This window comes from Colias eurytheme, chromosome 26 (genome assembly GCF_061535395.1).
Source record: "Colias eurytheme isolate Ceu_HAF_F1 chromosome 26, ilColEury1 Martin Lab GWU primary, whole genome shotgun sequence".
Lineage (NCBI taxonomy): Eukaryota > Metazoa > Arthropoda > Insecta > Lepidoptera > Pieridae > Colias > Colias eurytheme.
The window spans coordinates 2,377,765-2,391,684 of NC_143005.1; the positions used below are offsets into that span (position 1 = coordinate 2,377,765).

Genomic DNA, 13,920 nt, shown 5'->3' on the forward strand with positions numbered 1-13,920 from the left:
AAGTTGTATCCAAGCATTGAAAAATCGGCCCTTATTTACAGCAGCATAAACACGTGGGATGATCAAATAAATATCAAGAAGCTTGTTTAAGAAATTTTTATGTGTTTTCTTAATAAAGCATATTTTCAGTTTACTTTTCACCTTCGTTATTATGTTACCCATATTATTAGACTAGCAAATTTATTTTAATAATCTAATAAAAACATGTCTACGTATAAAATTTTAATTGGACGCAAAATTATTAATGAGTACTTACGACTACTTAAACGTATTTTTATAATTTTAGAATTATTTACACTTCGTTGTTTAAAGCTAACATAATTAACCCTCAAAATTAACAAAAAGTGAAGTAAAAGTAATTAAATTTGTAAAAAAAATCTTATCTGTTTTACGATAAAATAAAATCGATTTTATGCTTTGAGCACATTTGGGTCTGTAATAACTTATGCACTTAAAACTTATGCGGTTGCAAAGAGCTTCCGTTAAGTGTTAAATGATAAACATAAAATAGTGTTGTTCCATAATATATCGATAAATTAAAAAATACCGGTTTTCAAAAATATTTATCGACAAATAAAACACAACTTTTGCTTTATTTTTCCAGACAAAATTAACATACCCATGTTAAATAATTAATAAGTTCAATAATATCTGGAAATTTATTAAAGTATGAAAATATTTAAATATGTATAACAAAAAAATACTGATTACATTAAGCATCTACTACGTTAATAATATTAAGTAAAAATGTATAAGTATTTGAATAGAAATTCTTCGTATCATTTTCTTTGAAAATACAGCCTTAAGATACAAATGAAAGGCATCGAGAATCAGGTCACGTTATTTAAATAATATTTTAAATAACTTATAATAAACGATGTTTTATCCAGCTATTTATGAAGACCACGTGTAGAGACAATAATCATGACACTTATTTCACAAAAAAAAAGCATTGGGCGGAAAGAGAATTTATTTTTGATCAATTTCGATGGCTTCTGATGTATCTATTAAAAACTTTTGTTGTGGACTGTATAAGTTTGTTGGGGTTCGTAGTCGAAATAAAACCCTTCCTTCGACATACATAAGTACATATATTTTCTCTTTACAATTACAATTCCTAATCACTATTACTTATTAACTACTTGTCTGTAATAAGCACTTGCTCGAACTGAACTCCATTAGAAAATTCGTGCTATTTATATGCGTCGCCGGCGGGGAGATTCAAAGCGGCCGCCCGGCGGCGAGGCACAAAGCGGCGGCGGCATCCAAAAGGCGGCGAGACTCAAAGCGGCGGCGGCATCCAAAAGCGGCGGCGGCTGTCTTGTATGTGCCGCCTAGGCCACGCCTCCTCCACGTGTAAACGCAATGCACGTGGCGTACTCAGTACAGCGCGATAGGCGAAACCGCGGTGCGCCTCGTCGAAACCGCGGTGCGCCTCTCTGCCACGTGCAGCGTTAATATTCCGCCTCATACACGTGGAGCCGCTGCGCGGGGAGCCCCGTTACCGCCTGCGTGTACTCGTCCTTTACAGTCCTCCCCCCGGCGTAGCTTGCGTAGCCTCCTTCATCACGACGAGCTTGCTGACGGGGCGTCTGAAGATCCCGCTCTTTGTCTTCACTTCGGCTACCCGCACAGCGTCGTCCGGCCCGGCGTGAACGCGCACCACGACCCCCATGGGCCATGTGTTGCGCGGCAAGACGTGGTCCACGATGATGACCACGTCACCTTCCTCGAGGCGGCGCGTGTCCTTTCGCGCCTCCCCCCGTGGCACGAGCGTCGGTAGGTACTCCTTGATCCATCGGCGCCAGAAGTGGTCGGCGAGCGCCTGGCTGGCGCGCCAGGTCCGTCGGTCTGCTTCGTCGCACGGCCCCGTCGTCGGCAGTCCCGTTGAGGTGCCCAACAGGAAGTGGTTGGGCGTGAGGGCTTCGGGGTCGTCTGGGCTCACGCTCACGTGAGTCAGCGGCCTCGCGTTCACCGCGAACTCCGCCTCGGTGAGTAGAGTCCGCAGTACCTCTTCTGGCGGCGCCTTCTCCCGTAGTGTCGCGCCGAGCGCGGTTTTCACCGACCGCACCAGCCGCTCCCATGCACCGCCTTGATGCGGCGCACCCGGCGGTATGTAGCGCCACTCCATCCGGTGGCGCAGCGCTTCTTCTTGTAGCGCCGGCGCCCACTCGTTGTACGCCTTCTTCAGTTCTTGATCGGCGCCCCTGAAGTTTGTACCGTTGTCTGAGTACATCAGACGAGGCCACCCTCTGCGAGCTGCCATCCTTCTCAGCGCCATGATGGCTGAGTCCGTTGACAGAGATGCGACGAGCTCCAGGTGCACGGCGCGCGATGTCAGGCATGTGAACAGCGCGCCCCATCTCTTCTCTCTTCTTCGTCCGATCTTGACCATCATTGGCCCGAAGTAGTCGACCCCGCAGTTGGTGAAGGGTCGGTGGAACGGGTCGAGGCGAGCGCGCGGCAAGTCCCCTTTGGCTGGGACCTGCGGCATTGCTCGGCGTACTCGGCACAGCGCGCAGTTCTTCTCCACGGCGCGCACTGTAGGCCGCAGGTGGATGACCCAGTAGCGCTGCCTCAGGTCGTTGGTGACGCGCTCGCGGTTGGCGTGTCCGGCGGCACAATGTTCCTGTAACACTATTAGTCTGGTTATTCTGTGCCGGCCGTCGAGGATTACCGGCTTCTTCATTGTGTCGGGTGCCGTGGCTGCGTTTATGCGGCCCCTTACTCTCAGCACGCCGTCTTCCATTACCGGGTCCAATTTGTACAGTCTACTGGATCTGCTGATGGGGCGCGCGTCCTTGATTCGCTTTATGTCTTCTCCAAAGCTGTCGTTCTGTGCGCGCTGCACCAGCAGTCGTTCGGCTTGCTCCAGGTGGCGACATTCTAGTCTCGTCGCCGTGTGTCTGATGCGTATGTCGATGAATGCGAGCACCCTTGCTGTTGCTCCCACCAGTGTGCGGAATTTGGAGAAGCGCTCTGGATCCGGCAGCCATTCCATCTTCCGTGGCAGCTCGCTTACATACAGTATATCAGCCTCGTCCGTAGTTTCTCGTAGTTCCTTCTCCGTGGGCCACTGGTCCTCCGTCTTTGTCAGGAATTCTGGACCCTGGAACCATCGATCATGTCCCGTGGTGAAACTTAGGCGGGTGGCGTCGTCGGCAACGTTTTCATGAGTCGGCAGCCACCGCCACTCTTCCCTTTGTGTTAGTTCTCCAATCTCACCGAGGCGATGCGCGACGAACGGCGTGTATCTCTTTGCATCGTTGCGCACCCAGTGCACCACCGTCGATGAGTCTGTCCAAAACCAAGTACGAGATATGTCATACCTGTGCTCTCTTCTTATCTGATCGGCGAGTCTGGCGCCGATCACCGCCGCCTGCAGCTCTAGGCGCGGGATTGTCTGCGCGCGCCGTGGTGCCACCTTCGCTTTCGCTGAGACGAGTTTCACTTGTACGCTGCCGTCCGTTCGCCGCATACGCCAGTACGCCACGGCTGCATACGCTTGTTCACTGGCGTCGCATAGCACGTGCAGCTCGATGTCTTCGACGTTGTCCGTTGCGTAGCATCGCGGCAAACGTAGCGCGCCGACCGCTTCCAGCTGCGCCAGCCAGCCCGCAAACTGTTCGCCCTCTTCTTCAGGTATTGGTTCGTCCCATGAAATTTGGAGGCGCCACAGGCTCTGCAATATGATTTTAGCACGGATGGTGAAATAACTTAAGAGGCCTAGTGGGTCATAAATTGACATTACCGCACTTAATGCTTCGCGCTTGGTTGGCGGGCGCTTGCGATCTCGCACCTCCACCGGTACCCTGTTCATTGCTGTGTTGAATCCTAGCGCGTCCTGTTCGGCGTCCCAAATTAGCCCGAGGATCTTTGGGGCTGGCTGCGCTCCTCCCAGCTGCGTTGGTGTGCTGGCGTGCAGTTCTCGTGGCACGTCCCTCAGCACGCTCCTGTCGCTGGCGTTCCATCCTCGTAGCTTGAAGCCTGCCGCCGCGTGCACCGTCCGTATTTCTTCGATTGCTTGTCTGGCTTCCTCCGCGTCGGCGTAGCTCACCACCAGATCGTCCATGTAGTGGCTCTTCGTTATCGCTTCCAACGCCATTGGATACTGTTCTGCGTGCTGCTGCGCATTATGATTACGGATGTAATGCGCCATGAACGGAGAGCTCGCTGCACCAAATATCATGGACGTCATCTTGTAGTGCTGTGGCGGCGTGTCGCGTCGGCTCCCCCTCCATAAAAACTGCTGCGCTGGCTGGTCTTCGGGTCTTATTTTTACTTGTAGGAACATCTCCTCTATATCTGCCGTGACTGCCACTGCCTTTTCCCTGAATCGAAATAATATACCCGGCAGTGATAGTAGCAAGTCTGGGCCCTCAAGCAGTTCGTCATTTAAACAAGTCCCGTGGCTTTTGGCTGCCGCATCGAAAACCAATCGCTGCTTCCCTGGCTTGTTGGGATTGGTCACAGCGAAATGCGGCAGGTACCAGCACACGCTGCTCTCGCCTTCACTGCCGTCGCATGGAACCGCATACCTTTTCTCAAATAAGTTGTTCATCTGCTTGGTGTACTCGGCTGCGAATTCCGGCGCGGCGTCCATCTTGGCTTCAATCTTCAGAAGTCTCCGCAGCGCGGCATTGTAGCTCGGCGGCATGCGGACATTATCTCTCTTCCATGGCAGGCCGATTTCATACCCGCCCGGCGTCTTCTTCGTAGTCATCTCGACGATTGACGTTGCTCGTCGGTCGGCTTCACCTATGCGCGGTCTACTGGCTATGTTCAATGATTCTATCTTGAAGTGTTCTTCCACCAGGTTGTGCAGCCGTAGGTCCGCTTGCTGCTGTTCTCGGACGTGAAGCACGCAGTCCCTTTCGACGATCATTCGACGCGGCGTTGTTCCATGTATCACCCAGCCGAGATTTGTCTTGGAGGCTGCAGGTTCGTCGGCGCCGCCCGTCCGAAGTTCTCTTGTCACGATATGCTCCCAGTGGTCGGTACCCACCAGGACTCCCGCGCGTGCTTGTTCGTAACATACCTCATGTTCCGGTATGTCGCGCAGGTGTCTGTACCGAAGCAGGGAACCCGGGATGGACTGCTGATGCAACTGTAGCTTCTTCATCGTGCGGGCGCGCAGGTCGTGTAGTGTCCCGTCGCTCTGCCCCCGCAGCTGCACAGTCACCAGTCGACTTCCTTCTTCAATCTGCTCCATGTTCGCCCCGTGGATGCGGAGCGGCGTGGCGGGACCTTCGGCGCCGATCTGTTGCGCCAGGTCCTCATCAATGAGGGTGATGGTGGAGCCCTCATCGAGCAGTGCGTGCGTCGATACCTCCCCCCGTGGGCCGACGACGGTGACTGGACACATCTTCAGCAGGACGGCGCGGGGCGGTGCGGTTGCGCGGTCAGCAACCGCCATGACGGTTTCTTTGGTCGACGCAGCAGGCTCTTCTCTTCTTACGTCGTGCAGTGATGAATGATGCGGGCGGCGGCACTGGTTCACGCCGCATGGTTTCGCTCGACAGTAGATGCGCCGATGTCTCTTCGTGGCGCACTTGAAGCAGGCGCCCTTTTCCCTCACCAGCGCCCACCGCTCATCCACCGACAGCTTGGCGTAGCGCGGGCAGGCAACCATGGTGTGGTCGCGCCCGCAGCACAGGCAGAAGTCTTCTTTCTTCTCTTCTTTCTTCTCTTCTTTCTTCTCCTCTTCATCACCACTGCTGGAAACTATGGCGTATACTGCCGACTTCCTTCTTGGTGGAGCAGGTCGCGCTGCCGCTGCTGCCGCTGCTGCCGTGGTGTCTCTGCGCGCTGGCGCAGTGCTGCTCGTCGGCGCGTATGTGTAGCGGAGCGCCTGGTCCGCCTCTCTCATCAGGAAGCGGGACAGCACCACAATTTCCGGATCTGCCGTTCCTTCCTGTGAATATGCATAGTCGCACCATCTGGACCGCAGGTGCGGACTTAGTTTGTCCAATATCTCCCTTGCTAGCATAGGATTGTATAAATACCCTTTCCTATCTATGGTTTGAAGTATGCATACCACGTTCTGTACCTTCACAGCGAAGCTGTTGATGTCCTTGGCCGCTGCTCCAGGTCGCGGCAGCTTCCTCAGGTCCTCCATGGCCCTGTCGATAATTATCTCGGGCCTCCCGAAGCACTGCTCCAAGGTTTTCATGACTGCTTCAGGCGATGAAGCAGTGTGAAGCAGCGCTGCCACGGCGTCCCTTGCTTCCCCCTTCAGGCATGTACGCAGCCGCTGGATGTTTTCTGCGTCGGACACTTGGTACATGCTGCTTGTGTCCCGGTAGGCTGCTCGGAACGGCAGCCACTCTTCGATCGCACCTGAAAATATAGGAAGGTCCGCGTGGCGTAGGCGCGGTCGCGCCATCTTTTCTAGGGACGCCGCCAGCTGCTCTATTCCTGTTCGTCTGGTCGGCGTCGGCGATCTTCCTCTTCTTAGTTCGGATCGCTGGTGTCTGTCATCCTTCGGCACAGGATGTGACTGGAGCCACTCGTCCACCTTGTTTCGTTCTTCTGTCGCGGTGACGATATCTTCCGGCAGGTCCTCGTCTTCCTGTATGGCGGACACCTCGAACTGTAAGCGTTTATTTATTAGTTCTTTCTCAATTTGTAGTTCTTTTCTCTGGATAGCGGCGAGTCGCTCTGCCGCTTCTAATTCCGCCGCCTTAATCCGCCGCGCCGTACTCGCCGACGACCGCACCGATCTAGCGGATCTCGCTGGCGAATGCCGTCGCGGTTGCGGCGGGATCTCCATTGTGTCTGTGGCTGACGTCAAGCGTGCGTCAGACGGCGATGCTAACGGGTCCAGCACCAGCCGCCGCATTCGTTCTTGCCGCACACGCTCTGTCTCCTGGCTCCGGTCTTCAACTTCCACAGCGTCACCCTGGCTGCGGGTTACCACCATGCCTAAAGAGGTGACGCACCGCAGGCTTATACTGGCAGACTCGTTCCGCTGACCAGCACCCCTGATTCCCGGCGCGTACCACTAGGTCACCACTGGCGGCCCGTGTCTGCCCGTAAAAAACCTTACGACTCACCTTATTGGACTAGTACCAACAGCGCGGCCCCGTCGGTAGGTACCTGACTCGCCTGGTGACGATCAAAAACACCAGCAGGCTAGTACCAACGTTACCGGTTTGCCGATATTCGTCCCTCGAAGGTGAGCTCGTTGCCGATGTGTACCTCTCTTCGGCAGGATCTGGTCTTCCACGTGCAGCGTTTCTTCCTTGAAGTATCCGGTGCTCGTTGGATCACACGTTGTTATTCGGCGATCGAAGGGTCACACGTTGTTATCCGGCGATCGAAGGACCACACGTTGTTGTGGACTGTATAAGTTTGTTGGGGTTCGTAGTCGAAATAAAACCCTTCCTTCGACATACATAAGTACATATATTTTCTCTTTACAATTACAATTCCTAATCACTATTACTTATTAACTACTTGTCTGTAATAAGCACTTGCTCGAACTGAACTCCATTAGAAAATTCGTGCTATTTATATGCGTCGCCGGCGGGGAGATTCAAAGCGGCCGCCCGGCGGCGAGGCACAAAGCGGCGGCGGCATCCAAAAGGCGGCGAGACTCAAAGCGGCGGCGGCATCCAAAAGCGGCGGCGGCTGTCTTGTATGTGCCGCCTAGGCCACGCCTCCTCCACGTGTAAACGCAATGCACGTGGCGTACTCAGTACAGCGCGATAGGCGAAACCGCGGTGCGCCTCGTCGAAACCGCGGTGCGCCTCTCTGCCACGTGCAGCGTTAATATTCCGCCTCATACACGTGGAGCCGCTGCGCGGGGAGCCCCGTTACCGCCTGCGTGTACTCGTCCTTTACAACTTTGTATCTCGATTTTATTGTTTGTTATATAAGACTTGCTTTTTCATTATTTGAATTGCTGTGTGTAAGGCCTAGGTTTATTTTATAATCAACAATAAGGTAACATGGAATGTTAATACCTATATATCAATTTCAATTACCTTATTAAAAATATTTAAACGTCGAAGTATCAATCGTCTTTAAACATCGTAAATGGGAGCAATTTAAATACCATTAATCATAATAAGATTACAATCAAAGAGACTATCTTCATAAAATAACGCTAATAACCTTTTTAATTTTTCACACATGGTATCGATAGACCGCACATCACTACTTTACATAAGCAACAGTCTTTCCGTTTAGTGTTGTGTTTCGTGGCGATATCGATGTCGGTCATTCGATATTCTTGCATCATTCGGGCCGAGGATACGGTTTTGCTCCAGATCCTAAGGAAGTCTAGTCAACTGAATAGTGTTATATTTAGCACCTTATCATGGTGTAATATTGGCGTAAACTAGAAGTTCCGGAAAAAGCACCCTTTGTGTAAATCCAGGATAGGTATAAGCCACAGTATGTGACCGCGATCGAAAAGTGTTCAAAATGTCGGGTTAATAATACAATGAACAAAACGCCTATAATCCGTTAAATTATTTAATTTCAAAAAAAATATTACCTACAAATTTAATTCAAACCTTTCTATGACCTATAAAAATAAACTTAGATGTCTAGAACATTCGTGTTACCTAAATAATTATATTTCTAACTCGAATCGAGTCTGGGAACATTGTTACCGTATTTCAACTTTGAAATAGCATATTGAGTTAAAAACAAAATCGTAATAAAATTTGGATGGCCCATGAAGCTGATTGCTAAAGAACTTTTCTTTAAGGAAAAAAGATTTTCGTTCTTTTATTAGAAAGACAACCTCTTATGTTATTTATATTGTGTAATTTATCCTCTTACGGAGTTTTTTTAATGTATTTTTAATTTTTTCCGGCTTTTTTGTGAATTTTTCCATTGCTTTGTTTACTTCAGTTCTTTGTTGGATAACTTATCTATTGATACGTTTATTTTACCGTACAAATAAAGCCATATTTGTTTTCAAAAATGTACGTCTAAAGTAAAATTGAAGATTGAGATACTTAGGTACTTTAGCCGGCTTAAAGTTTAAAAACATATTGTTATTATTTTATCTTCCAAAGAGATCCTTTGCATGCTTAAATCTTTAAAACTACGCAACGGATTTGGATGCGGTTTTATATAATAGATAGAGTTATTCAAGAGGAAGGTATTTAATTTATTAGGTTTTAGACAAAGCGGGCGATGCCGCGCCGCAGGCAGAAAGCTAGTAATAAATAAGGAGAGGATTTCAACCCTCAGTCCAATTAACAAAGTGCATTTTCCATTGACATAAGATGAAAGGTAAACTAATATATTAATAAGAGAAACAGAACAGAACACGGAAGGCTTGTAAATAAACCTATCGAAGTTTCTCGAACTTTGCAATTTCCTCCTTTGATTGGGCTTTAACTTAACAAGCCTGGAGATGTTTCATCAAATTTTATGTTGGACTTCGGAAAGATCGTGGTCTTAAAGAGTCTGGCATTTATCGAAGCAAATATTTTAAATAATATGAAAATAAGCTATCGAAAACAGTTTTGATTGATTGGCTGAAATTACATGATTCTGCGTTATTATCGTTTAAATTTTCAAAACTATACATTTAATTTAAAACCTAACGTTTAGCTACAATTTATTCATTTTTTTTGACAAAAGCGATGATGTTGATAGGACATTTCGGTGTATCCATTAGTCGAAAAAAAAAATTGTTATTTTTTTAATGTGCTATTAGGTACCTACATTATCCTACTAATACGAAATCAACGTTTTCATTCAATTAATATAATCCAATAACTCTTTACAATTCGTCCATATACATTTTGTTTCAACTAACTCAATAAATTTTCAATACAAACGATTTTCTCGAATTAGCGAATCATTCAATCCTATGAAACAAATAATATTTTGTTAGAATTCAAAAGCTTTTGAATCATTTTTAACGTTCATTCATACAAATCCATTTATCAATTACACAGCAAAATGTCACGCGATTATGAACTTAACGTGTTATATAAATAGATAGAATTTAATGTCTATTTTCGTTTGTCAATATCGATGGATTCGCTGAAATTGGAAGGTACTGTAAAATGTTTGGAAATTTCTTGTCGTTAAGCGTAATTAATAATGATTGTGTTATTTTAGGAAAAATATTAATTATCTTTTTTACTTAAGTTATCAGATTTTTGTTTTAACTTTTAGTTCCAAAAATACACTGTTCTATGTTCTATTATAACTTGTACGAAATGTACTTTATTTTAGATATACCTAAGTCCTTATAAGTTATAATATTTTGTTAAAATTATGAATGTATAAAGTAAGTTACAGACTACAGACTGAAATCGTCGTTTTACAAAAGTCCTTACTTATTACAAATAATTACAATATGTTGTAACACAACAAACTACCAATTAGTCAATTACCATTTATTCCCGATCAAAACCCCAAATACTAAGTACCTACTACCTACCTACCAACAAATTTTCAACAAGTCTAGCGTTTCCAAGATACCTAGCTTCACCCGTGGTACATATTTACGTTTTCTCTACACAAGAACCATCCTCGTTCTTCAAGGAATATAATAAAAAAATAATTATCGAAATCGGTCCACCCGTTCACGCGTGATGCCGTGACCATGGAAAACGGGAACTAGCCTAAACTTTACACAAAGATCTGAATTCCCGCCTTGTAAACAGGAAGTCAGGAACCGATCGATGCAGCGAGGTAAACACACGGCGGTTGTCATGGCGACCGCTACGGACCCGCCCCCCCGTGCACCGCACCGGCGCGTCTGTTTATTATGACGCCGTGTTCTGACCGGCTTTAATGCGGTTAAAAAGTGTTATCGAACGAATTTGGTTGATTTTTTAGGTTGCGAATAGCTTGATTGACCATCAAGCTAAGTATCTGTGTAATAAATTTGGTTTTAGAGCTGTTAAAACGTGTTGGAAGGCGATTACTAAACATAACATAGGTAGTCAAATATTACTTACATGTTTCTGTATTTTAGTGTATTTTTGTAAGGTATGTACATTGTACGTGTAACTGTTATATTGATTAGGTGTTAAAATTTACAAAAATATATATTGCAGTTCTAGAGGACTTTGATGTATCATATTAATGTTTTGTTATTTAAACTTCACCAGTTATTTAGTAATAAATACTTATGTAGTTATGTAGTTTATTTATTGGTTTCTTTGAAGGCAATTATTATTTCTTACAAGAAAATTTGGCTCACCAGATGTTTGCGATCATTTTATCACTCTTCATATTTTAATCAAACTACTCGTACTTACCTGGAAAAGAAAATTATTAAAATCAGCATATTATGTAAAACTCTTCATAAGTAAACTTACATTTAACATCATATCAAATAAATTTCTATATTTTAACTAGCGGTCCGCCCCGGCTTCGCCCGTGGTACCTACATGTTTAAACTATCCTATCTCTCAAGTTGGATCGAACTGCACATGGCGTGCGAATTTTATTGCAATCGGTTAAGTGGTTTAGGAGTCCATTGAGGACAAACATTGTGACACGAGATTTATATATATTAAGATTAACTATAAGTCAATTACATGTTAGAACAACAACATGTTTACTTTCAATAACAATCTACTAATTTATTAATAATTATCATAAAGTCTCTCCCAAAAGTTCTAGAATGTTCCAGAATTTGTAAATACAACGCCATCTAGCGTCGATCGATGAAACAAATTGGCAGGGACCAAAATGACGGAAAAATATTATGTTACAAGTTACAAAACGGTAAAATTATTCATTTGTAAGAAAGCATAAATAATTTGGCTTTTTTTAATACTCGCGATTATACGTCCAAAGTCCCAAATAAAATAGCAATCGAAAATCCCATCGCATTTCAACGTAACAAAAATTACATCCGAAACAAACGTCTCGAACAATACCCGCAAAATAAATACGATCCCAATAAAAAGGTTTCGTCCAAACAATTTGTATGTAACGTTACATTCATCTTCCACAATATAGCATTGTTTCCTATAACAAAAGCACCCTGCTTTGTTCGCTATAGAATGGTCAACTTCGAACTTTGGTTAAAATTTATAATTTTATTACGAAATTAGCTTCCATAATTTATCTGGAAGTTTCTACGACCTGTGGGCATTAAAGGGTTTAATGGCGTCATTTAATATTATAAACGAACGATGTAAAATTACTAAATTTGTTAATGGAGTGCGTGATGAACTAGATATTATATTTTATGACCGCTATTCTAAATTTTACATTGTGGATTTGGATAAATTGTATGAGTTTAACTTCTATGATAGACTCTTCAAATGTCCAATGTACCAAGATCATTTTCGACAGATTAGCATAAGACAAATTTTCCACGGCACACCTAGCTCTAAACACGTCTATTAGTTCCAGTAGCAGTCTTCGAAGTACACCTGCAGGTCACTCCATCAAGTCAGAAACCGCATGCATTTTGCCGCAAAATGCACCGAAAACTGCTTTTTTTTTTGTCAGATTCGTAAAATTGAATTGAATTTGAATTTGAATTGTAAAAATTAGATTTTAAATGAGTATCTTATCTTATCTTATCTTATCTTAAATAAATCTTTATGTAATAAGTCTAATTAGCGACTAATTTTCAAAATATGATTTCATCGCGCGTAAAACCGATTTCCACAGATGGCTTATTATTTATTGCTTTTGAGTTATTGACGCAGGAAAAAAATAAAAATATTAGGCAAGTTTCGCGGTAAAAATGGACCAAGAAGTTTTTTAGTTAAATCGTGATAAACAAACTAATCTTCCCCTTTAATAATCTAAATTCAAAGTTATCAATTTAACACACAAGTGTCAAAGCTTTGCCTATAACTGCCACTATTCGGTTAAAATTATTCACACCGTTAATAATTATGTATAATAAATTGTGTCGAATTGTCGGAATTGTTACGAAATTATATTTGTTAGCGGACCATTTAGTGTTCATGGTTCAATTAATTTCGATTGAATGTGTAAATTGTGTTCCAATGAATTGTTATTTACATAAATGTAATCTACTGTGTTGAACATTTCGTTTGGCGTACAAAAGACGGTATTAGCGTCGATTTTTTTTTTTCAAATTTACTTTAATTTAATATTTTATCTTTTAATCCTCCTTAATTAGAATCTAATCCATATTGTCGTATAGAATTCACGAAAATCAGAGAAACATGATAGACATGATTTACCACCTTAGACCGCGTCACCGCTCTCTATCAGAGTGGTCAAATGTCTGCCTATTTTATAAAATAAAATAAAAACATGGATTTGTTACCATACATGATACAACGTATTCCTCTTGAAAATACATGCATTTCTAATACATTAAAAGTCGCATAATTATCAAGCCCATACCGTTGACCTATATCTGCTAAGGGTGCACTCACACACATCAGTCACCGTCACGGCACGTCACCGGACAGGATTAAAAAAAAATATGTATCAATAGTTCTAGTATGACTCTGTTCCCACACAACAGTCGCCGGCACGAAATCTATCAGTGACGTCACCGGTCAGGCACGTCAAATAATCTTTCCATACATGTATCATACTTTTATCCCCACTCACCCGGTGCCATCACGTCTCAGTTCAGTCAGCGTCGTGCTACCGTCAATAATTGCTACATGTTCTCTAGCGTGACACACGTCTAATCACTGACTAACCTGATGTATGTGTTCAATGATTCAGTCAAACCGGCGACGTGACTGACGGACAACATGACGGTGACTGGTGTTTGTGGATACGTACACAAACCGTCACCGATCAGTCATCGGTGCCGTGACGGTGACTGATGTGTGTGAGTGCACCCTAAATGTTTCATACGCCCACGCCGGCGACATAATGAAATTGTCAGTAGTAAATGTTATTACAGCAAGATACGGATTGAAATGCGTTAGGCTGATTACTTACGAGGCTGTAAAACGCTACGGTGGTGACGGGAAATGTAGT

The 13,920-nt window shown here is 44.6% G+C and overlaps 2 protein-coding genes across 10 annotated transcripts in view; both read right to left on the minus strand.

The window, feature by feature from the left end:
• brat (tripartite motif-containing protein brain tumor) overlaps nucleotides 1–13,920 on the minus strand; it is a 393,821-nt gene that overhangs the window by 65,614 nt on the left and 314,287 nt on the right. The gene's annotated exons all lie outside the window — the stretch shown is intronic.
• LOC149897063 (uncharacterized) lies at nucleotides 1,526–6,922 on the minus strand. Its single transcript, XM_090117026.1, has one exon. It carries the CDS (start codon nucleotides 6,920–6,922, stop codon nucleotides 1,526–1,528), a length of 5,397 nt encoding a protein of 1,798 aa, XP_089973152.1.

Excerpts from the sequence above, each read along its gene's own strand:
- LOC149897063 (XM_090117026.1), bottom strand. The coding sequence starts at position 6,922 with ATGGTGGTAACCCGCAGCCAGGGTGACGCTGTGGAAGTTGAAGACCGG.